At 36.1% G+C, this 26,547-nt stretch overlaps 1 protein-coding gene across 3 annotated transcripts in view; it reads right to left on the bottom strand.

Annotated features, from left to right (window-relative positions):
• Positions 1 to 22: 22 nt before the first annotated feature.
• Positions 23 to 26,547, bottom strand: part of ptpn11b (protein tyrosine phosphatase non-receptor type 11b) — a 26,929-nt gene continuing 404 nt past the window's right edge. The window contains exons 1-16 of one of the 3 annotated variants that reach the window (XM_043224632.1): positions 19,749 to 19,981; positions 15,376 to 15,498; positions 9,601 to 9,795; positions 8,540 to 8,732; positions 8,333 to 8,449; positions 7,665 to 7,778; positions 7,218 to 7,314; positions 7,023 to 7,102; positions 6,723 to 6,878; positions 6,242 to 6,373; positions 5,575 to 5,729; positions 5,321 to 5,388; positions 5,090 to 5,241; positions 4,371 to 4,471; positions 3,899 to 4,013; positions 23 to 2,874 (exon numbers count right to left, since the gene is read on the bottom strand). In XM_043224632.1, the coding sequence (XP_043080567.1) occupies positions 3,932 to 4,013; positions 4,371 to 4,471; positions 5,090 to 5,241; positions 5,321 to 5,388; positions 5,575 to 5,729; positions 6,242 to 6,373; positions 6,723 to 6,878; positions 7,023 to 7,102; positions 7,218 to 7,314; positions 7,665 to 7,778; positions 8,333 to 8,449; positions 8,540 to 8,732; positions 9,601 to 9,795; positions 15,376 to 15,498; positions 19,749 to 19,966 (1,983 nt within the window). In that variant the 5' untranslated portion in view covers positions 19,967 to 19,981 and the 3' untranslated portion in view covers positions 23 to 2,874; positions 3,899 to 3,931. Of the gene's footprint in view, positions 2,875 to 3,898; positions 4,014 to 4,370; positions 4,472 to 5,089; positions 5,242 to 5,320; positions 5,389 to 5,574; positions 5,730 to 6,241; positions 6,374 to 6,722; positions 6,879 to 7,022; positions 7,103 to 7,217; positions 7,315 to 7,664; positions 7,779 to 8,332; positions 8,450 to 8,539; positions 8,733 to 9,600; positions 9,796 to 15,375; positions 15,499 to 19,743; positions 19,982 to 26,547 lie in introns of those variants that run through there. The other 2 variants (XM_043224634.1, XM_043224633.1) reach the window with 2 other exon arrangements.

Here is a 26,547-nt window from a genome sequence, read left to right as displayed (position 1 = left end):
GAAATGAGTCTAAGACAATTAGTTGAAAGTTCCCAGTGTATGCTTTATTATGCAAGAACTAGTCCTGTATTGTTATTGAGATGCAAGTCTTTACATCAGATGTATCTTTCAGGGCAAAAGGCATTTTAGGCTGAACCAGTGCAAGAGGGAACACAGTCTTTATCACACAAGGACAATCAGCACGACACAATTCAGACCAAACCTACTGATCACCAACTGAGATTAAAAAAAACCCACCAACAGAGTATTCAAGTAAATTTAAACAGAAGACTTCAAAAATGTGATAACACAAGCAGATAGCTTCATAACTGTTGATGTTTTGTATAATAGTAGAAGAAATAATAATAAATGTTAACATCGTCCTAAAATAATATGCTAAACGGCTGTGAATATTTCCATCACTGTATAAACGGAAAAATGAAATGTACAATTTACAACAAAATCGATAACTGACCGAATAAAACGAAAATAAATGACTGATCTATAACGCAAAACACCACACTGATGGCAAATCAACAAAAAAATATCCATTATATATACCTCCAAACAAAAGACATTCAGCCATAGACACTATACCTTGCAGCAGTTCAAATTGAATTTCAAGTCTTAATATGCCATTATATTTTCACAGAGGTAAAAATAAAACAAATTTAAACAGCAGACAAACAGCGTTCAGATGCTAGTAGTACATTGCTGTCACATGACCACAAATTCATTTTATCAGTCAGTCAGTCATTCCAAGGACAATGATTATCATATGCAGTGACATTGCTTTTACTTCCTGGACGGCCTGACAAACTGGTTCTCTAGTATAAAACCCAAACATTTCATCCATTCAAGTGCAAAAAAAGCAAAACCCAGGCCTCGTTCTGAACGTGTACAGTAGCCCTTCAGATTGTGACATCACATCCTCATGTGGTCAAAATAAACACCACATTCATAGTCAGACGATAACTAATGACATACATTATGCCCTGCTTTATCTAGACCAAGATGTACACTACTTTTAAGTTTTTCGTCGGTAAGATTTTTTTACGCTTTTTCTCCAAGCTTGAATACTTCTAAAAATATAGCCAAACCAAAACATTGTGAAAATAGCATTGACATATTAGGTTTTTTGTTTTAATATATTTTAATTAATTAAATTAATTAATTCCTGTAATGGCAAAGCAGCCCTTACTTCAGTCTTCAGTATCACATGACCCTTCAGAAATCAATCAAGGCTGCTCAAGATACTTTTTAATCATCATCTGACATTAAAAAAAAAATTACGCTGTTAATTTTTTTGTTGAAAACATGAGCATAACAGCATAAAAAAAACAAAATTTTTACCCCTCTTGATAAATTAATGCAACCCTGCTGAATAAAAGTATTCATTTCTTAAACAAACAAACACACAAAAAAATCTTACTGACCCCAAACCCTTACTGACCTGGTAGTGTATAACATCTTATGACATCACTGCTGACCTCACCTAATAATAGCTATGTGTGGATTACGGCCATGTTTCAAATTACTTTTTTCGCCCTACACAAATCTATTTCTTTAATCTTAGCTGTGGGCCATCTGGCCTGCCTCCTTTTTAGCTAAAGTCTCCACCGAAACGGCATTCACGTCAACAGCTCGCTCGACATCCTGACGTACCGCCTCCATTGTGGATGTTTAGTAACACCACGTTTTTTAATTTACGTTTGGCCTCCTGCGTGCAATCGCAACCCGCTATTGACGTAAAGAGATTTATGGGGCTATTCGTAACACCGCAATACACACATACCCTGTTTATATGTGATAAAAGAGCTTAATGTGTCTCTTAGGAGGAAAATGTGGAATAATATAGTCAAAAATGCATTAAATCAAAAAATGCCAGGCCTAAATTTCATAATCACATTCACAAATATCACAAGATAAAATTGCTCTAAAGGAATCATAGTTGCAAACAAAACGACTAGTAACAAACAAAACCCTACCTAATAAAGGCTCACCTGATGTTATCAGAACAATAAAGCCTAAGCATAGAGGGAGGAACCCGCTGATGAAGAGGCAGCCTGATTGGTTGATAAGCCTTTGATTGACAGTAGCACTTGACTTCCTCCAACGGTTCATTTGCCTGGAGGTAATGCTCAATAAAAAAAGCATCAGAGCAGAAGCTTTTAAGAATACGATGCACAGGCTGCTAATTGGCACATACTGTATAGATTCTACCACACTGTACCAAATCAGCCCATTTGAAACACCTACTTACATAAAGTATCCAAATTACTGGTCGAGCTTTGACCAATCACCTCGCATGTGCTCTGAAAAGAAAAGAGGGGATCCTTGAGGCAGGACGGTGCACTTTTCTTCTTCTTATGTCACCATGCCACACGAGCATCACTCAGCAGAGCGCAAATAACCGCTGCTTGTGAGATACATATCAAAGGTCTTTGGTTACAGTAGACGACATCCAGCAGACAAAGCAAGGTCTGGAAACAGCCGTAGACAGCATGGAAAGAGCGTAGCTTCATCCAAAGTTACGTCACTGAGTGTAAATATTCATATTTCATATATATTTCACACATGTACAAACCATCATGTAGCTTAGTGCAGTGTAGAGAGGCTTGTTAGACTAGAAGAGGGGAGAGAAAGCACCAAGCCACGCGTCCTTTGCGGGAACAATTTCGGCTGCTGTTGAGGCACTTGGAGTGTGAGTTTCTTAGATGTAGTCAGTCAGGAAATGAAGAGAGGAGCTGTTGGAGATTTCGGTGGAATCTCTAGCCGAGCGACTGGGCGGCTTCACCTCAACGTAAACGCTGCTAGTGCCCTCCCTCTACCCCCAGTGCTGTAATCCAGTGTCGCTCCACGATCAGGTGCTTCTACACAGCACCTCTGCTGGAACTGCAAAGGAAAGGATAAGGAACATTTAGAGACGCATTCTTTAAACGCAAATGGTCAAATCTGATGCAGTAGTTCAGGCAGTGGAGTCGCTATCTGGTGTATCTACTGTACACTGGTTGCTATGGCAATGATGTAGGCGTCAGCAGGATGTAAAATGACTTTCTTTTACAAAAGCTGAGTGCCAAGCTGTCAGTATGGAAAGAGGAGGACAAATTTACATTTTACTGATGCATGATTCATTTCCCCTATATCTAGAGTAAAATCTGCCAAATTTTGCAAGACAAAAATACATATTTCAACTGTGGTCTGACAGATAGCATTTTTTAAAAAATAAAATAAAAGATAAAAAATGTATGGATATGACTTTGATAGGTTTTTCCTATTCAGTCCACATTTGGATTTTTGCTGCCATTGTAAACAAAGCCATAGAAAATTAATATTATGCATAATTCTTAATCCTGTGAATATGGAAGACCAAAGTAAAAATCTATAAAATAAGTACCTAATAAGTCATCAGTCATAAAAAAGTAATGGCTGTATTTATTAATTTACTTTTTAAAAACAGTAATAATGTGAAAAATTGCAATTTAAAATAACAGATTTTTATTTAAAGATATATTTAAAAATTCTGAATTCTCAGCAGCAATAACTCCAAAAATAAGAGGAAAAACAAGAAATTACTATTATTATAATTTGTTATTATTTTACTATATTATTATATAGATTGTATTTTATGCATTTATGTGTTTATAAAGTATGCATTTAGAAAGCATGTGCATATTTTTTGAAGTATGCTTTTCAAGGCCATTTGGCAAACTGTGTTCTGTAAGATTATACTTTTCTGATGGTGGGCTGCAACAAAGACACAACTCTAACCCGCATCTGCTCCTTACTGTCTTTCTCCTACTCATTCTGTTTCTGTCTCCAGCAGCCTTGATGCAGGTGTGTGTGTGTGTGCGTGTGTGTGCGCACATAAGCATGCAGCAATGTGTAACACTGTGAGAGCGAGGGTGGAAAAACATACTCCCAGAGTCCCTGAGACAGCAGCCCACATGGCTTATCTCCGTGTATTGCTGCTGGTGGAGCCCTTTGGATTTTTGATGTTCAAATTCTCATAAACACCGGAGTCATCATTCATTCTGTGAAAGAGTTGCATAGAAGCATGTTACTGAAATAAACAGGAACGAAAATACTATTCGATTACAGGGATGCTACAAAATCGAAAGTGACACAGTTACGAACATATTTTATGACTTGATGTAGTGTGTGAAGTTGCATATCGTGTTGATTGCTATAGAACAACTGACTCACGGCAGCGTCAGAACCCTTTTAATGGAAAATGATTCACTTAGCAATAAATATCTTTAGAATTGAGGAAGTGTAGGAGATAGCAGAGTTCACCTGAAGAAGCTCATTAAATGGATTCCAGTAAGAACACTGTGTGGGCCATTTTTCAAAGTGTGTGTTTGCATGCAACACAGGAAATCAGCACTTACACAGATGAAGAGCGAGACGAGCTCATGTTTGGCTTGGCTCTGGCATTTGACATCTGCGGGTACTTGATGTTAGAGTACTCTCTCTCCTTTGTTTTATTCCTCTGCAAAAAAAAAAACAAAACAAAAAAAAAACAAGGAACATAAAACAGACTCATTTTAATTGATAGAAACAATGGATGTCAAATATTTCAATTCCTTAGTATTTAACCTTCTATTAAACAAAAAGAAAATGTGAACAGTTTCCACAAAAATATTAGTCAGCAATCAATTTCAGCATTTATAATAATAAGAAATAATAAGTTGTGAACCAAATCAGCATATTGGAATGATTTCTGAAGGCACTGAATATATTCACATATAAAACAGTTATTTTAAACTGTACCAATATTTCTAATATTTACTGTATTTATCTTTAAATAAATGCTTCTTGAATGGTAGTATGTGTATATGTATATATATATATATATATATATATATATATATATATATATATATATATATATATATATATATATATATAGTATCTATCAAATAGTACTGGAGAATGCTAAATTATTCAAAGTTACAAAATTGTCATATTTCAGCAAACTGTTCAAATAACTAACTTAACTTCAAAACTAAACAAAAAAAAGATAAGAGCAGAATCCAAAAGAAGCCTTGGTAGATGATTTCAGTGAATTCTTCACATCATTATCAGGTGAAATGAAGTGTGTAAGCACCTGCTCCTCTTCCAGTCTCTTCTGAGCAGTGTCTATGTATTGCTGAACAGCCATGTAGATGAACTTGTACTGGGCCTCGGTCTGAACCATACCGGATCGCTGCTGGCGCACTCTCTGGATGGTCTTCGGGATGTCGATGTCACAATCCAACCCTTAAAAAGTCGTTGTGTTATTTCTTTATCATCAAGGCATAACATTCATAATAGAGATCAATTTGAATAAAACAGTTACCTTGTCTGTTTATGATGTCGATAAGGATGTCAATCACAATAATTGTGCCTGTTCTTCCAATCCCTGCACTAGAATGAAAATAACAAATGGAAATGTAGATTATAGGGGGAAATGTTATATTTTTAAATAACTATGTAGACATCTGATATAATCAACTGTTCTTTATCAGTATAGCACTCATACTCTCACACACACACACACACACACACACACACACACACACACACACACACACAGTGTGAGCTGTGCTATACCTGCAGTGAACCACTATCGGTCCACTCTCTGGAATGGCACTCTGGGTTCTGTTGACTTGCTCCAGGAAACTCAAGACTCCTCCAGGTTCATTGGGAACACCGTGATCAGGCCAGCTCAGGTACTGATAGTGCCAGATACACCTGGGAGGCTCTCTCTTCAGTACAGATACAAACAAAATTAAGAATAAAGACTGCACCTAAATTGGATTTGCACAAAAATGCAACGTAACACATCACTTTGCAACGAATTTGCAACAAAAGGCTACTTCCATTTTAATTGATGACTCCCAAGCTTTGCACAGTGAGTTTCAGCTTCTTCCCGCTGGAATTTTTTAATCTCAAAGTGCAAAACAAAGCTATATTAAAACAGCTTTGTTCCTGCTGTTTTAACTGTGCTAAATAGGCTGTAGGATGGGGGGAGTTTTTGGAGCATTTATATTAAGTCTCATATTTTTTGTGTTATGTTTTTTAATGTGTTTTGAATTTTGTTACGGATGGTGGTCATTTTACGGCAAGACAAAATTGACCTCTGGCTACGAATAAAGTAACCTAACCTAACTAAAGTGATGTAGAAGGTTCTTTTCAAGATGCTACTGTAAACAAAAAGGTCAAAGGTCATGCCTGCCCTCCAGTACCATCATCTCAACCGTCATCAGAGTGATCTTACCCTGTCTAGACGCGTGACTTCGAGCTCTCGTCGTATGTAGTCCTGAGCTGTGTGTTCCTCGATGTTCTTCACACACACCTTCCCAAACTCCTTTGTTGAGTTTAAGTCCGGCCAGTACCGCACACACTTATTCTATAGATAAAATGTACGTTTTTAGTTCCAAAAAAATCACCTGCGATGTACATTTAGTTATATAACGATGTTTTAAGTCTAAATATGGTTTTAAGATACTTTTAAAATGGTGTGTTTCTTAAATTAAGCATTAAGAATGTTTTCATATTTTTAATCCCATTTATTTTTCATCTGTTTTTAATGAATACAAATGAACTAAAATGTTAAGTAAACTGATAAATTGTTAAATTAAAAGAGCAAAATTGTACTTTTTCTTTTACATTTTTGATCATTTCAAAGAGAGAATTGTGAATTGTGACATATTTAAAAAAAAAAAAAAAGCATAATTTCATCCAGGGCTGGACCTCACCCGGCCTCTCTCCATCTCCTTGGTCGTCATCACAATAACATGAGTGTTTTCCTGGTACACCATTTTCCAAAAGTCTAGGACGGTGTTCTGAAGGCAACCCTGAGTGGCGATGAACACTTTACCTTCATCCATATGACGACCTTCTTCATTCATGCTCTAAACGAAAAACCGATAAAGACAACACTCAGGATTATAAAGAACATGCAGTGTGTACAATTTTTGATCACAGTCCCAGTAACCCAGCAAAAGCTTGACATTTAGATTGACATGTAAGTATTATGAGCGAAGAGAGGGGATTACTCGGATATAGTTAGCGTTGATGTAATCGGAGCCTGGCACGTCAGGATCCGCCTCCTTGATCTGCACTCGAGTGGTGTCAACTGCAACAGAGAAAATGATGATCAAAGCAGGAACAAGAGCTCTGGAGATCAGCTGCTGCCCTCGCATTAAACTATGAATCATATATGTTCATCATTAAACCTGAAAAAGACTCACATGGTAGAATGTTCTTATATCTGTTCTTGTTTTTGTTTTCTGGTCTCTGCCCCTCTTTCCTGGGGTAAAGCAGTTTACATTCTTGCTGCTGTAAAACCTACAGAACCGCAAGGGACAAGATAAAGTAAGTAAGGATGAAACATGGTACCCTAGAAAGTATCCATTCTATCTTTGCTGTGTAATGAGATGTTATGTTAAGTCAGCACCCCCTGCAGGAATGTCCCATTTATCTGGACAGTTACCGCCCAACAGGAACTGCAGTTTAAGAGGTCAGCGAGCAGAGTCTTTTTATAAACAACTGTCATGTCGCACACTCCTTTGAGGTTTAATGAGCGTGCTGCAGCGGAAAATATGCTGTCTATTCTTTCAAACAAAACCTGGACTGAATCATCACATCCCATGATGAACAGAACGTATGAGTAGAAGTATAAATGTGGACAGAAATACCTCAAATTCTTCCCAGAAGCCTTGCTTGGGTTTCTCTGAGTTGTCAGCTACTTTATTTAATTCTCGTACCCTGTTTTCGATGTTTGCTGCATTTATCCTTGTGGCATTGAATGGCTTGAGAGATAAAAACAAGAAAATGTCAAAATAATTATGTAATTATGAGGAATAAAACACTGGCATTTAATTAAAAGGATTAAAGCACAAACACTTTAAGCTAAACATTTAACAAAATATTTATAAAGAAATGTTTCAAAAACAATGCAATATATATTTACACTGTTTAATTATTTTTTTTTAATTCTCTTACGCTCACCAAAGCCACATTTATTTTATATTATGTAGTGGAATATTACAATTTATTTATTTATTTTTTCTATTTTAATATATTTTCAAATGCAATTCATTTCTATAACGGTAAAGCAGAATTTTTAGCCATTACTCCGGTCACATGATCTATAAGAACATTCTAATAAGCTGATATGCTAAAAAAAAAAATCTATAAAATAAATACGATTTTTTTCATAACATTATAACACAATACATCTTCCTGAATTAGTAATTAATTCATGCTTAATGAGTAAAAGTATTCATTTGAACAGCAGTGTGTTTTATTTGATGTACTTGTTTGTGTGGAAAGAACATATTCCTTTCAGGCTTGATTTACTCACCTGTTTAAGGTGTACAACAATTCCACTCTTCTCAACCATGGGGTTTTTCTTATAATGCTCCACTAAATCTGCCAAAGTGTCAAACCTCTCCCCTCCTCCTACATCATATTTTCCATCCTGGTGAAACAGATCAGATAAGAAATGTCTCTTTAAAAAGGCTAAGCTTTCTTTTCTTGAGAAAATGCTGAAGTTTTATTCCATATTTACCTGATAGCGGATCATGACATGGGTAACTTTAGTCTTGCGGTCGACGTTTTCATGCTTTTCTTCATTAGTGAGGACAGAAAGCACAAAGTCTCCTGGCTTACTCTGGCTTTCTCTCACCAGGAAGCTGCCGGATTTACCTTTCTCTGTAAGAAGCTTTTCAGCATCTCTCCCCGAGAGATGTCCATGGTACCACCTGAGAACAAAGAAAAAGACAACAATGATGCACAGAAATACAAACATTAACATTATTCTTTCATTTAATGGCCAGTCTATAATTTTCTGTCTTCAGCGACACATGAAATCCTCAATAAATTCCCTCTGGAATAAATAATAATTGATCACTTCTGCATTTAAACACATATGTTTCCTGCAATGTTTAACATGCAAGTCTTTTTACTGTAATGTAAGTGATTAATAATGGCTCTTCCCACACACAAAAATGCCCACTTTTAATCATCACCCAAAAAAATGTGCACATCGTTACTTGAAATGCACATTTCCAACTTTCACTATAGAAACTATAGTGTAAACTATAGTTTGTGGTCGGAAAATGAGCAGGGGTGTTCGCAGAGATCTTGCAAACGTAAAGACGCTGTGAGCTGTCATGAAATGAGGATATGTGTGGGAGGCACTCGCACATAAACGGGAAAAACCACAAAAACGAACCACATATAACCTGTAAATGTAAATGTTTTAACGTATGTAACACTGATTCTTACAACCTAGAGGATGTTGCATAATATAGACGCCGTATAAACACCGAACCCAAACATGTTTAGGTGAAGGAAGTTACAAAGTTCACTAAAATGAGACCGGACCTCTAACGCGTAAACATCAAACGCAAACAGAATCAAGAAAGGACCTGTTCCACAGCGCTAAAACAAACTGTTGGTCATGAAATCAAGATAAGCACGATAAGTCTAGTTCTGACAAACAAACTACAGCTACTCCTCCTTTCTAGTGATCAGCCCTCTGCAGGGTTTGAACACTAGGGGGCAGGATTTCTTTTGTCCGCGCTGATGCCGCTGTCGCGCTCTGAGTGGATCTGGAAGCTGCCGTACCTCTCAGACGTGGGGTCTTTGCAGTTGAGGGGGTATTTCAGCTCAATAACGTCTCCGTTGCGTTCCCGCAGGAGGTCGTGCTGCTCTGTGTAGTACTGGACCAATTCAGCCAGCGTGGCAAACTTCTCCCCACCGTACAGGTCATAATAGTCCCCCGAGTTCTGGATTTTAATATGGGTGACCTCATCGTTCCTCCTGCCCAGAACAAACAGATGGGACACAACAGGGAAAATGTAGGGAGGGAGGACATGAGGGGATGACAGACAGGATGGAAAAAATGGAAAAGACAGATAACAGTTAGGAGGCTGGCATAAAGCAGTCATACTTTAAACCAGGGTAAATGCTGGAAATATCTTACATGGTAGATATTAGCAGACATAAATATGGTTTCATCAAAATAGAGTAACTAATAATAGCATCAATTACAACCAGCTGACACAGTTACCACAAGGAGCTTTTAGAATTTTATAGCCATCATAAAATTACATTTTAGCTGTAAAATATGCAGTTGTTATTGCAAATCTTTTATTTATTTATTTTATTACTTAAAAAACGATGTGCAATTGTTAAGAAAAATCATTTGTGAGCATTTTTTTCTGGTGTATACTGTGCAGCCTATCGCCCTATCTTTTAACTTTTGTGCGTTTGTCAAAAGGTTTAAATTATTAACCACAAATAATCCCATGATCCTTTGTAGCGAGCATCATATTCAGTTCCTTTTAAATGAAAAATGCAGTAGTAATACAAGTTAACAGGAACGCAGTTATGGTTTTGTGTTAATGGGTATCTGCAAACACTCTTATTAAGAAATAAAATAAAAATTTACTCATTAGTTAAGTTAAAAAAAACAACAACTTAATCTGAACTTAATCAGACAACAAAAGACAGAAAAATGAAACTAATGCTCAATTTATATTTGAGAATAATGCTAAGACACTGAGATTGAAGACTCTTATCTGCTTAGACAAATGACCTTAGAGATTTGGGGAGGGAAAAAAAGTTATGCTAGGGACAAAGTGTTTTGGAGCAACTAAAATTATAAACAAAACGCACTTAATGGAAAATTACTCTCAGTAGAGTTCAAGTATACTGTCATCAAAACAGTCAAAAACTGCACTGCTGCCTTAAAATGGCAGCTTATGGAAAAAGCAGAAAGGAACACCTGCATAGATATAATCAGCTGTGCTCAGGCACAAACCACAACTTAACACTTCGTGAGCAGATCATACCTACAGCAATCCGCCTCAAAAACACACACACATAAACTGCAGAAAAAACAAAATCAAGCGAAAAACCAGCAACCGATCTAATACGAGACCATGATTCCTCTCCCATTTAATTTCTCCGGCTTTCTCTAGGAATTCATCGCTCTATCCATCACTGGCCTGGCTCATGAAATTGCACTCTCCACTGTGTAATTGCATTATGGAGGTAACAGAGGAGGCAGAGCAGCTCGGTCTCAGCAGTGAGGGGCTAATGGCTGCTGACTGCAGCAGATGAGAGGCTCTGTGCTCTGGGTCCGGTTGGGCTACTAATGCAATCACACACACACACACACACACACACACTCAACATCAGAATGAAGTCATACCGTACACTTCTATTGTTTTTCATAATAATGATAATACATCTAAAATAACTTTATAATTAGAAAACATAAAATACGTCCCTTAAAATACATGCAAACATAAACAATAATGCACTTTCTGAATTTGACAGATATCAAATATGCAAAACAGGAAATACAATGAACTTTCTTATTTGGTACTGAATAAAACAGGTGCATAAATTGCAATATATTCAGTGTAACTGCCAACTTGCTGCTCTTTTGGTATTTTTATTGACTGTTTTAAAATAGGCCTATAGCACCTGATAGCGACTCAAATGTAAATGTTCGGAATGTGTGAACGTGATTCAGTCATTTGCGTGAGGCTGTAACATGTTCAGAGTCAGAGTAGAATGACTGCGCTCTGGCCACAGCCAGATTCAAGGACGCCTGCTGACTAATTTTATCTTCGAGCATGAGTTCATCATTGATTTTCCTGCTAAAGCCAGCCTCTGCAGAAACGAGAGAGAAACACAATACAGCTACTGAGCTCCTCTACATGTCCACGCTTAAAGGTGCGGGTCTGTCATTGTAAAAATCACTGTCACTTGAGCAACAGATGCTTATGAAAGAAAACATCAATGTATCTATGATGATTTTTCTTCTTTCTTCTTCAGCTATTTTTCTACCAAATTACATGTCCTTTCTTTAACACAGTGCCCAAAAATAATACTTGCCAGTTGCCAAATGAAAGTATAATTGACTCGGGTGAGTAAATGAAATGAGTCATTTACATGCCAGGAACTTTATTAGTAACTGCAATATAACACAATGTTCAAATTTATTTTTAAATGTGATGATAAGAATCTTGCTTATGCAAGTAACACTTTATTTATATTTATATATCACAACTATATCATATTATAACAACTGAATTATAACAACTTTTTACCTGGAAATTCACCACCAGAATTGATATTTTTTCAAAACTTCATGTAGTGGAACAGTTTGTATGTGGACTATTTTTTTACATTAGGTTCCCAAAATACCTTCAAAATCTTGCTGGATCTGTCTGCTGCTTTTGACATGGTTAACGACCAGATCCTCCTGTCATTTCAGGAACCACAGTCCAGTGGTTTGAGTCTCACCTCTTAGACAGGTCCTTCAAGGTCTTGAAGAGATGAGTTGTCCAAGCTGCAAATTCTAACTAATGGGGTGCCTCGGGGCTCAGTTCTTTGACCACTTCTCTTCCAGCTCTGCACCCCTTTACCAAAATTCATTACTCCAGACTTAAGTGCCCTCTAGAAGCTTGCATTCTGCAAGTTAACGTTGCTTTATCATTTTCACAGACTTTTAAATTAATTAAATGCTGGCTCATGGAGGAATGTATCAACTCAACTCAATCCAAGCAGCCTTAGCCATCTCTACGAATCAACTTTTTTGAGAATCAAACACATTTCTGCCATCTGTATTTGACCCTCAACTCTAGCACTCTCTATTCTAATTCTACATTCAAAACCACTTTTGCACTATCAGTTTACTAATTGCTTGTTTTTTAGTTTTTTAAAAAAAATTAACACCAGCTTTTCAGGCTTCTAAGAATAACGTACTCTGTTCTTTTTCTATTCTAGTAGTTTTCTTTTTATTTATTATATAATAAAAAAACATGCACATGCTTTGCTCTTTTGTTGATTTTGATTGCTTCCGTCGTCCTCATTTGTAAGTCAATTTTGCATAAAAGTGTCCGCTAAATAACTAAATGTAAATGTAAAATGAGGAACAAAATCATGCGATTCTTCAAATGTTTATATTTCTCATGAAGAGATGGAGACAAAATTAGACAAAAACGAACTGCATTACCAATTCTGTTTACCTTACAACTTCAAGCGTGCATTTACCATCAGTGGATTGTGAAAAAGACATATAGTTTCAAAACAATCTTCTACAGGTTACACAATACAATGCGGAACAATTCCATAGACTTTCACTTAATTTTCACTTCACATTCTCTTCACACTGGGTCTGGATTGATCATTACTAGAATAACAGTCACAGTGAAAGTTTAACCCAAAGTAGTGCGTCAAATTATACATTGTGAATGTGAAAACAATTTCAACGGGTCACTTCCTTTAGTCTGTTCCTGATAGCCATAACAGCCGGACAGGAAACGTCGCCTGACACATTTCACCTGGCCCTGACACATCATATGTTACACTGCAGCGCAGTGACTCGGCTCCCAGCGTTCTGTCTGCTACTTAACGGTTAACAATAGAGCAGACGCTGAGCAATAGTTTCCACCCAGGAAAAATGGTGCGAGACAGATAAGAGAAACAGAAGCATGGAGGAGGGGAAGATAATGCGATGGAGTCCCTAGGTGTCCATTTGGCCATATGACTCCTCCCTTTATCTAATAATGCATTTTAAGAGAAGACTTTTTCGCATAACTTTGCAATTACGGTATTATCTGCCTACATTAGGCCTGAGAGACAGAATGGCAGCGAGACGGTTTGTTTTGCTTTAAGCTGATATCTGCATGGCTGCTGATGCATTAGGTCAATTTTATGCTTCTTTATCTACAAACTTGCTCAATATATTCCAAACACACTTGCTATGAAATTATGTTATGTATTTATTTGTTATGCATTTTGTATTAGTCTACATACTGTAAGTCGTGATATTTATAGCGGCATCTGCATGTCATTTTAAAAATAAATACATTTTGGACTCTGGCATGAATATTAATTTTTAGTTGAAAAGATTATGTGACAGAGAAAATTAAAACATCCGAACATACCGAACTGGTTATTTAGACAACAGTCGAATATAATGTCTGCAGCTGACTAACCATAATAAAGTATTTATATGTGCCATTTAATAGGTCAGTCCATCTTAGCTGTTCTTGATCATTTTTAATTTTCCAAATTGAGTGGTAAAAAGTAAAAAAAAAAATCAACTTTTTTGATAATTTGTGAAATTATCTCTTTAGAAAAATAATTGTGGACCCCATAAACAATATTAGAAATGCAAAAATCTGGAATTTCAAATATAATACCATTTCACTGTCAAAAAAAAGTTGTTGGCAATTCTGGAATGTGCTGAAACAGTCAGGAAAAACAAAACAATGGTGGCGGAGTGCATTTAATACTGGTTAATATAAATAAAAATAGTTCAAAGTCTGCTCAAATTCTAATAAAACGAAAAGAGAGTTGTGGAGCATTATTTGTATGCCACACAGAGTTGCAACCTATGCAGTCCATTGCATATTGTTCCCTCATAATGCTTCAAAATACAGCAATTACAAAAGCAGCTCCTGGAGAAGGCACTAGGCAGCAGGAGAGCTCACTACAATTTGGAACAGAGCTAAATATGTATACATTCCAGTAACTTGCCTAACATGTGTCCAACAAAACACTAATCAACAGCCTTCGCTATTACCTTGTTTAAATACCATGCATCTGACAATCAGAACGAGCTGACCTCATCGCTTCACAGCTGGCCAGATATATCAGTCTACAGGCGGCCAGGCTTGTGATGGAGCTGAGCCACGTGGCCTGAGTTCTGGAGAACATTAGATACAGTGAGAGATCTTACCACCATAACCACAAACAGCAGGTCTGGGGCTCCACTGCCTCCACATCTTAAAGCTATTATAAAAGCCAGTTTTTCTCTCTCTCTCTCTCTCTCCCTGTCCATCGACTCTCCAATCACTCATCAGACAAGCAGCTGCAATGGCTCACAGACCTGACACTGTAATCTTTAAACACAAGCCTAGGGGGCAACTTAAAAGCCCGGACATTCTAGAAAATTGGAGGGAAAGTGCTGTCTATTATTGCCATCTAAGTTCAAGCATCTAATACTGATAGCAACCAATAAAGATACAATATGCTCTGACAGAATGCAGTGTATCGCAGTGTCCTATTAATGAATAGTCTCTATCGTGTCTGTATTTTATAAAGTAACCGTTTTGAGCTTTCACTGCAAGAAACCGACATGCATTTGACATAGAAATCCATGACACAAACAAGCATTTTAATGCTTTACCGAGCATGGAAACAGTCAGCTAGACTAGCAAGTACACTTCTAAGAAATCAATAACACAGAGATAAACATTTAACAGGAGAGATTTGCAGTTCATGCTCAACTTCACAAACGACATAAGAGTCCTGTGGAAAAAACACATAATTGAACAGAAGCGTAGCAGGGCAGAGGTGGACAGTAAACGTGCCCACCTGACAGACAGAGTGAAATCTCCAGGGTTGCTCTTGCTGGGTCTCGCTAGAAAGCTGCCATGGACGCCCCGTGTCAGGAGCAGGTGTTCTGCCTCGATCCCAGTGATGTTGGGATGAAACCACCTGAAATTAAAGCAAAATGACACGCTCAGCAAAGATATCAAGATAGGAAAGTATCTCATAAAAAGAATGCAAACAGTTCTCGTAAAACCACTCAAACACTTAGATATAACCACATTGTTACATCAAATTAAGATGGCCTGAAACATGACCTGTTGATAAGATGATTTTTAAGTTTTTATTGAGTAATCTGCTAGGTGATTTTTAAGGTAAAATCCTTGTTTCTGTGGCCAATATTTAATGAGCTTTGAGGACTGATGATCTAAAAATAAAAAAATACTTAAACGTTACACTATTAAAAAGAATAACTGAACATAAGTTCACAATAAATATTTTAATGTAAACTGGCTTGAGTTATTTTTGTTGAATACATGTGAATTTCTAAATGCTATGCATGCATATATATATATTAATGCTGTCAAACAATTTATCATGCTTAACTGCATAAAAAATAATGTTTTATGTTTGCATAATATACTGTGTATATTTATTATGTATATTTATAGAATTAAATATATTTAATATATAAACATAATATACATATTTGTAAAAAAAAATATATATATATATATATATATATATATATATATATATATATATATATATATATATATATATATATATATATATATATATATATATTCATGTGTATGTATTTATATATACATAATATATATGCAGCCCAAATAAATTATGCAAAAAAAAACTACTCTTGACAGCACTAATATACACACACACACACACATTTCTTTCTCCCGTTGCTCTTCAAACTCTTCAGCTCCTCTGCTTTAAACCAACCCGCTTCGTGATGTAATCAAGCAAGCTTATCCATATGTATATTTGTGTCCAATTTCATGGCGAATGCCAGTTCTAATCAGTGACAATTGCTGTGTTTGAAAAGTTATTTCCTAATCCTTCGGGGTTGATGGGGGGGTGTAAGGGGACGGGAGGTCATGTGTAATCTGGGCTAGTGTTGGGCCCCAGCTGTCTGGCTGCCTGCAGCCCGTCTGTTCATACACCGGCTCCCTCACGTGAGAAGGCTTTATGAATGGCCGTCCAGGGGTCAGGAGTAATTTTATCGGTGAGCTGTTTCTAAGCGTGGCGGCCTGCTAGGGGCCCCATATCTTAATCTCACTTTAAGTGACTGCGCGCGGGTCACTTACTTTCATCTTGACAGAACTGTGCAAATCCTGACCACAGTTTGTGATTGCTATTATATAGACATTAAGGTTCAAAGGTTTAGGGTCAGCAAGATTTTCAAGAGGCCACTTCTGCTCACAAAGGCTGAATTTACGTGATTAAAATATAGCAAAAAGAGTAATATTGTGAAATATTATTATAATAGAAAACTTCTCTCTATTTTAAAATGTAATTTATTCCTGTGATAGCAAAACTGATTTTTTAATTCCAATCTTCAGTGTCACACAATTCTTCAAAAAAATCACTATAATATGCAGATCTGGTGTGCAAGAAACATTTCTTATTATTATCAATGTTTAAAACAGTTGTGTGGATTGACCTTTTTATCAAAATGTAAAAAAAAAAAAAAAACAGCATTTACATGTGATTCTATATTTTGTTAATTTATCAATTTTCATATTTAATGTGTCCTTGATCAAAAGTATCAATTTCTTTTTTTAACAATCTTACTAACTTAACTTCTAAATGATAGCAGACACATAATTTGTCAGATAATCTGCCTTTAATTAATGAATAAGTGTTGAATAAAACAACAAAATAATATATAGGTCTATATTGTAAATTCTATTACAGTATGCAGATTCTATAGTAAAGTAGAATCTTGCTCTCATTGAAATTTAATGTAAATGAATTTTCTCTAGATACCTTGGTGATGCTGAAATCAGCAGAAAGGTACAACAAAAAGGTACAATTGTACATCATAGAAAAAAAAAAAATCCTCAAGTGTGCAAGACAAAAGCACTTGAGATATAATCCATATAATAATTTGGGCCAAAAATAAAACCTATACCTGCATGACAAAGTAACAAATTCAACTGAATCCGGGTGCATAAGTCGAAATGCTCTACAGAATGCCTCAAAAGGTTTGTAAAGATTAACTTGTATTTAAAAGAGGTCTTAATGAACAGATGTGAGTACTGCGTCTTACCCTCATACTGTGAGTATAAACTCTTAACTCATTATTCTCCGTCCGTCTTTCCTCACTGCGGAGGAAGTGTTGTAGCACCCTTGCCGTTGTATGTTATCGCGGAGGCTACCTGTGAGCTGCTCAGAAGAGATCTCTTTTCTCCTCGTCGTGACTCACTGCTTATGATTCTGTTTGTCAGAAGGTCTATCATTATGCATAGTCACTAACCTCCCTATCTTTGTAAAACTTGCCACTCAAGCAAAAATATTAAAATGTATGTGGATTAATAATTCATTGACATATCTGTCAGCGCTTTTCCTCCTGACAATGACTTTCAAAAAAGCGGGTCCAAGCATATATCCTAGAAACAAATTTGTACACAAAACCAATTGTAAAAGAAAAGAATGTAAAAACGCTTTATTACCATACAACATGCAGTTGAAAATAATATTATATATTAATATTTAACACAATTTAATAAGAAAAAGCAAATAATTCTATTGTAAAACACTTAATGAACTATGGGTTTAAGAATCAAGACAAGATATGGATGTTCACGTTAAAATATTACCAGTTATGTTTTTTGTCATTTTGTGTGTGTATGTGTGTGTGTTTGTGTGTATGACAATGTGCAGTGTCTATAAACGTTTATTCTTGTTTTCAGAAATGAGACTCTTTTAGTCGTTTAAGATGAAAAAATGAAATTAATACAACGATGTGCCTAGTAAAAAAGTAAAACATTTATTCATACTAATATTTACTGACATACTGCTCGAGACTTGAGATTTAACCTTATTTGGAGTACTTGTGCCCAACGCACATTTTTAATATTAATAAAAGTGTTTTAGTGTAAGCATTGATTAGGATTCAATATGAATTAATATCTTAATATTAATAATATAACATGTCTTTACATGCAAGTTTAGCTGAAGCATACACATTTAAATATACTTCAGCATATCTTTAGTTGGACTTTAGCACTACTTCTACAAATAAAGTGCATTAAGCATGAGATTAGCTGTTCAAATTTAGCAGAAGTTAAGTATACCAGTTTAGTACTTTTCACTACAAATACCTTATGACATTTATTGCCCGTATTAATACATTTTTAATACAGTTTCAGGAAAACTTCAACTGACTGACTTTTTCAAAAATTGTTATTTTAATATACCTATAAAATGGTCTTTATCATAAACATGCCCTATATGTCATGATGAACTGAAAGAAAGATACAGTATTAAAAGCAATCTGTGCTGTAAAGATAAACATGTCATCATACATTAGCTGATAATAAATGGCCCCTACATCATTTCTGCAACATTAAAGCAAAAGACCAGAATATTCTGCTTTAGAATATTTAACTGTGACTTCAATAATTTATTAGATATATATATATATATATATATATATATATATATATATATATATATATATATATATATATATATATATATATATATATGGCACATCAAAGAGTAAAACAAATCCAAAATGTCCATGTTTGGTAAATATCTTAGTAGATAATTGTGGGATTTAGGGGTCATCAGATAATACATACTATATATGAAATCTTCATTTTGCATTCTGTAAAACAGCAGGTGACACTAATCCCAGCTAAGCTGTTATGTATTTTCATAAAACAATGATAGTGGGCTTAGTCTGACCCCTTAACCTTATCTTTTCAGTTCCTAAAACTTCACAAAAAATGTTCTCTGAAACTATAGGAACAGATAACAGTAACTTCCCAATTTTACGCTAAAAAATTAAAGAGTGCATGTAGCAAAAAAAACAAACAAAAAAAAAAAACCAGCAACTGGATGTGTTTCTCTTGTGATGGAGAGCATTACTCAAACAGGTCTGTACAGATGCAGACATTCAGGCAAGGATCTGCACCCAGGAACAAACAGCTCCAGGTCACTTCTAAGCCTCGCTGAGCTCCCAGAAGCTCTCCAGGAGCTTTCCTCCAGCACAACGCACACAGCCGCAACAAACCACAAACCATCCTGCAAAGTGCGCACACACTCCTGCACAAGCAGCGGCACCGAAAGAAATGCGCAGCACTATTGCGTGTGAACTGGGCTGTGAAAAAGCCATAGTCCAGATACAAAATGATAACAGCAACTAATGCCTCGTGTTCCTACCTCACCATTCTGTTCGGAGCCTGTCAGAGCCCCTGCTTTGCTTCAGAGTTTGGTAATCCACGCTCAGTACAGTTACACAAGGAGGAAGAGAGGGGGCAGGGACTTGTAGGAGTGCTGCTGGTTGGAAAGAGAGGTGGGGGTGTTTAATCTGGGATTTGGATGTGTGTGAGCTGCCCTGATAGGAAAGCCAGCCAGTACAATCAGCTTTTGAGCAACTGTCCATCCCTCCTAACCCCCCCCCACTCCTCTCTTGCTCTCTCTCTCTCTCTGAACGTGACGCAGCGTTGCCATGCTGCCTGACGCACTCTTACACCCCTTATCTTTATCTGTGCTACCATTAGGTTTAAACTGAGAGTGGCAGCTTTTGGAAAAAAACAGCACTGTACTCACCAATGAACGCAGCAAAATAAATAATATCAGTTGTACACTTCAAGATTATATTAAAAGCAGCTTGGGTATTAAAGCATAAATAGATATTTTCATATTTGTATTGCTTTATGGCATCAAATAATGCTAACTTTGGTCTTATTTTCCTGCAAGATCCTTTGATGAAAAATAGCTCAAATAACAATATTTATTTAGATCTTGTAACATGAAAACTATCTATATTGGCATTCTGACCATTTGAATATGCCCCTTTTGAATAAAAACATCAGTTCCTTAGAAAAACTACATATAAAAATACTTTAAAATGGTAAGAGGTTCACCTATTGTTTGCACTATTATCTCACCTATTGTCCACTTTTATTTCATTTTATCCATTCATCTTACAAAATTTACAAAGCATTGTGCTTAAACATTTACCAATTGATTGCTTAATTTTAACATCTTATTTTGTTTCTTCTCAAATATCGTTACTGATAAACAGAGATAACATATGTCTGCGCTTAAGCACTTTTAACGTGCACTTGCCAGCTTATGCCAACAGCATGCTCTGCTACTGTAAGTTGCATAAGTGAAAAATGCTTGCCAAGTAATGAAGTAATTGATTTTAAAAGAGACAGAGCATACATGTGAATAAATTGTCCTGCACAGGCTTGTTTCTAATTACAGACAAACTTTGGCATGAGTCACCAAGGGACAGAGGGAATTAGGACAGATCTGATCGCAGGGAAAACACCCGGATTCCCCCAGAAGGGAGCTGGACACAATATTATGAGTCCAGAATATTAGGAGTTTGAACCATAAACCCTGTGTATGTCAATTCATAATTGCAAAAAATAATATTGACAGTTTTTGTCACCATCTGCTATTGGTTGGATAAAGAGACCAAATATAAAAAAAAAAAGGCTAAAAAAAAAGTTTTTCCAGGAATTAATATACAAAAATGCCTCACTTCTGGTCATCTCCATATCTTAAACTGGGGCACAAAGTATTGTAAGGTCAAAAAATTGTAGGCTTCAACTTTAGGTCTCATCGGTTCTCCTTAATGCTTCAACATGGAAGTAATACTGGCCTGTAACTTCCTTTTAAACCTTATAAAATCTCATAAGGACACAATAAATGTAATCTGAGGCCATTAGTGTTATAATGGTCAGATCAATGAATGCAAAGGAAGAGTGTTTCTCGTCTTTTAGCTTCCTCTTCGATAAAATAAATGCATGCCTTTCTCCCCTGGTTTAATAATTAACAGTCATTGTCCAGCTTGCAGCCTGATATAAATAGCAATGGACTGGACAAAAAAAAAAAAAGAATCTAACAAGATGAACGAACACAACAGGCGCTGAAAGTATTTTAAAAATAATATAACCATTTTATTAGTAATAAAGGGATCATGCAAATAAGATTCAAAGCATGTGAAACAGGAATGGCCATATAATCCTCTGTTGTCACATTCATATTGGCACATACTGCCGAGTGACACCAGAGACTCTCTTGCTTATGATAACTCGGGGGCACAAAAGGGTTGTACAGTGAGGGCCAGAGAGAGAGAGAGAGAGAGAGAGAGAGAGAGGGAGAGAGAGGGAGAGAGGGAGAGCGATATCAGGCGGAAAGTGCTGCAGCAGTGTTCTGACAGGGAAACACAGGCCCATGTGCACACAGTGAGCTGTCTCTTCCCTCTTACATAATGTCTCAAGTTCAACACAGTTGGCTATTTAAAGCTGCAGGCTCGGTGACAAAAAAGTGATATACATAGTACCCCCAACTCAGCTTCAAAGACCCTCTCGCGTCTATAATGGGGGCAGACAGGTTCCTGTGGCTGGATTTTGGTACCGTTACTGATATTTTTAGAAAAGCTGATTATGCTGCCACATGCCAGTCTAGCGGTGACATGGCGAGTCAGTTCAAACACAAACAGTTGTGTACTTTGTCTCATTTTACTTCATCTGTTCATTGGCTTCATTTTATTTAATTATTTTATATAACTCTGGAATGCGACCTACAACTGATACTAATTGTTTTTTGAATTTCTACTGGGTCATATGACACTGAATAATTATATATATATATATATATATATATATATATATATATATATATATATATATATATATAGAGAGAGAGAGAGAGAGAGAGAGAGAGAGAGAGAGAGAGAGAGAGAGAGACACACACACACACACACACATATTTTCTCGATTTCTCATCAAAAGACCTAAATGAGAAAGAAAGCAATTGAGATCTATCAGTCTGGAAAAAGTTATAAAGCCATTTCTAAAGCTTTGGGACTCCAGCGAACCATCATCCACAAATGACGAACAAACATGGAACAGTGGTGAACCTTCCCAGGAGTGGCCGGTCACAAAATTATCCCAAGAGTGCAGCAATGACTCATCCTAGAGGTCACAAGAGATCCAACATCAACATCCAAAGAACTAGTGAAAGTCCCGACCTGAATCCTATTGATCTGTGGTGTGACCTTAAAAAGGCGGATCATGCTCAAAAACCCTCCAGTGTGAATTACAACAATTCTGCAAAGATGAGTGGGCCAAAATTCCTCCACAGTGCTGTAACAGACTCGTTGCAAGTTATCGCAAAATGCTTGATGGAGTTGCTCCAGCTAAGGGTGGCCCAACCAGTTATTAGGTTTAGGGGGTAAGCAGTTTTTCGCACAGGGCCATGAGGGTTTGCATTTTGTTTTCCCATTTAAAAACTGCATGTTGCGTTTACTTGTGTATCTTGTTACTTGGTAATCTCTGATTAATATTTAAATTTGTTTCATGATCTAAAACATTAAAGTGTGACAAAACATGTAAATAAATATAATAAACGGTATATAAATAAACTAAAATATATAATCAGTATATTAGTTTATATATTTAGAAAACATTTACATGTATTTACATGTACATTTATATAATTTATATTCTAAATAAATAATAGCATGTGTTTCTAAAATATACACATGTATTTATATATACACACATATATCATGCAAACAAAAATTTAAATAAATCACACTAATGTGTGGGTATATATATATATATATATATATATATATATATATATATATACTATGGGACATTATGCCTGCAAATCTGAAAGTGTGCGTTAATTGATTAACTCCAAGTCCCCAAGCACATACATGTAAGGTCAAATCAATTCACATAACCAGAATGGTACATTCAAAGCTAGACAGCAGCAGACTCTCTCTCCCGTTACTGAGGGAGAAATATGTTGCCATTTTTGAACTCGACCTAGGTTAGACAGCCCAAGGACACGTGAAACAAAATCTAATGTCAACGATCATATTCAAATTCACGACAGCTGATAACAACCCATCCAATAGAAATAGACTCCTGGAATGAGATCAAGATCTGGCTTTGCGTCCTAAAAGGACAATCTAGGAGAAATATTAAAAAAGTGATGATTTATGACATGAACAATGAAATGCACACCATCTATATACTTCTAACATATTGTCTCCATAAACTATATCACGATTCTGGAAAAATTAATCTGTATAATCTATGCTTCACTTGATCTGATGTGAAATAATTCCTTGTAAGTTTAGAGTCATGCTGTGAGTCTGCTGGCTTGATTTTAAGGGTTCATTTATAAAATGAGAATCATTAAGCTATCCATGATTTGAAAATCAGTATTGCATCACATAAATAAATGACATTTTAAAATACTGTATACGAAAACAAAAAACTGTTTTTTCAACCCGATCACATAAAAATATGTACTTCTGTGCACTTTTTGTGCAACACCATTTTATGTGCCCTACTGCATGTTTTGCCGCACTTAAGTGGCACTTAAACACAGGTTCAGAATGTGAACCCCGGCACATTTTTATTACATTGATATAGGTGTGTATTACTGCGGTTCAGAATTGAAATATCTATTGACTGTTGCTAATAGTTAACGCTTTATCATGTTGATCATTTTCCCTACACCAAATCCAATTTTGAAATTGCCATTTCAACTTCCTCTTACACAGATTTGAACTGTTTCGTCAAACCACAGTTACACAGGATTCGAACCGGTGTTGCCTCTTAAGTACATCTTCGTACTAAAGTACTAAACAAACCGCCCGCCCGCTGGATATGTATAATGATAATGTTCAAAAGCATCGGTTTTCAAATATCCCAGCAAATTAACATTGTTTTGAAGTCCTAACATGATATTCTTTAAGTAACTGCGAAATTGCACTTTATTCATTGAAACTCTGTAAATTTGTGTGCCTCTAGTGTTCATTTATTTTGGAAGCAACAGTGATATGTACTTGGTGGAACGCATTTCATGTCTCAAGATACATTTATGCCATAAGACAAGGTAGGTTATTTGTTACTGTCTTTACTGTATTCAGAAACATTAAAGACATCTGACGCCACACTTTAGTTAGTATGGATGTAAATAGTGAATCACAAACTTAAGCGTTGTACAGCATTGTTTGCCAATTTGTTTTGTTAATTAATTTGACATTTTGATGTGCTTAAAGCAACTTTAATAATAGCAATTTGGCCAACTCATCGTTGTTTTTAGACGTGCTTCATAAAGAAAGAAAGAAAGAACTTAAAGTGGAAATTCTGACAACAGGTGACCAAATTATTCATGACCCCATATTTTCATGACCCCCACAAAAACAACCACGCAATGAGCAATCTCTTCCTTTTTCCTCTTTCCTGCACATGCTTACTCGCATGCGCACAAAACATGCTTCATGATTTAGAGAGCAAGGAATAATAATAATAATAATGCCAATTTAAAACAAATAAATAGCAGCAGGTGGGATAAGTGACATAAGCAAAAATTATTCCACATTACATAAAGTTAATAAAACTAAATCTCTTTTGGCCTTCCTAGAACTATAAGCAGCGTAAATGTTCTTTACAGCGATGTGTTAAATATGCATGAACGATGAGCTACATAACTTTGTTAGCCTCCTTTATGCAAAACCTCTTGAGAACAATAAAACATTGGTATGCGTAATACATGTAAATCCTATATTAAAATAATATTTCAGTTTCCTGTTTGTACAGCACAGATAACTGTAAATCTGCAAAATGCACAGTATAGGTCCCTGCACTTTTGCATGTTAGACAGGTCATCCTCTGTTATGTATTGCAAAGAGGGATCAGTTTTCATACCAGTTAAAGGGACGTGTACACAATTAATCATGTTCTACTGAACCTCTACTATCTTTTTTCTTCAGTGGAGCATGCACAAAAAGAGGTGATGGTCTCAGTCAACATTCACTTTTATTGTATGGAAAAAGATGCAATGATAACATCTCTTTCTGCGCTCGACTGAAGAAACAGTCACACAAGTCTTGAAGAGTAAAGGATGACAGTTTACATGTTTGGGTTAACCGGTCCTCTAATGAGATGAGAAGGACATCAGTAATGATAATCTAATGATGCTAATAATAGTCAATGGTAATTGTTGGCAGCAGAACTATTTATATAACAGATGATGTAAAGGCACAGTAAAGGCCAAAGGATCACAGACTATTACTCTGACAAACGAAAGCTGCTGGTGCTAGCACCGAATCCTGAAACATATTGTGTTAACTGTGCATGCAGTAGATAGCGCAAGCTTAAAGCAACACTGAGTGTTGTTCCCATGCTGTATGTTATTTACTCACGGCCACCTGTGCAAACTCTCACAATAACTGATACGTGTTTCAGCTCTTTGTGTCAATGCATCAAACCAGGGAATCTCTAGATCTGATATATGCCAATCTGACACGAACTCAGAATGAAATGCAAATCATACGTCCAACTTCTGGAAACGAAACAGCGTGGGTCAATGTCTTTTAGACGACGACGACTAAAAGGCCTGTTCACTTCTAACCCTAGCTAAATTTAAAACCCTGCTCCAACATACAATCACAAAATGCCTCAGGGCTTACTTACTTAATATTCACGTGCATTGTACAATAGCCCACACAGTTGTTTTGCTGTTTTAGACGACTTGAGTTAGAAAAGCAGCTATTAAAAACAGACTGCTTGCTGTATTTATCCAATCAGTTTTACTGACCTCATACATATGCAAATGAGGAATACGGTTTTAAACATACATAAGTGAAATCTATAAATAATGACTAGGATAACGTTTTAATAACGCGAAACATGTCTCAAGATAACCAAGGAAACTATTTAAATGTGATATTTGTAAATACATTTTGCAGAAAGGCTACGTGTGTACAAATTTCCCAATGCACTACATCAAATCTTTAATGTTTGAATTTAACATTAGCGACGACGTAATAAATACAGTAGGAGGTCATTACCATAAGTATCCTAATAAACCGCCTCGATAAACTAATGAAGCACGGTTTGAATACTGCATTAGAGAGGGAGAACTGTTACAGTGACTTTGCGCTGATTATTCACATTCAACATCCGGTAAGCGAGAGCG

This window comes from Puntigrus tetrazona, chromosome 23, assembly GCF_018831695.1.
Source record: "Puntigrus tetrazona isolate hp1 chromosome 23, ASM1883169v1, whole genome shotgun sequence".
NCBI classification, from domain to species: domain Eukaryota; kingdom Metazoa; phylum Chordata; class Actinopteri; order Cypriniformes; family Cyprinidae; genus Puntigrus; species Puntigrus tetrazona.
This window is presented reverse-complemented; position numbering and strand designations above follow the sequence as displayed.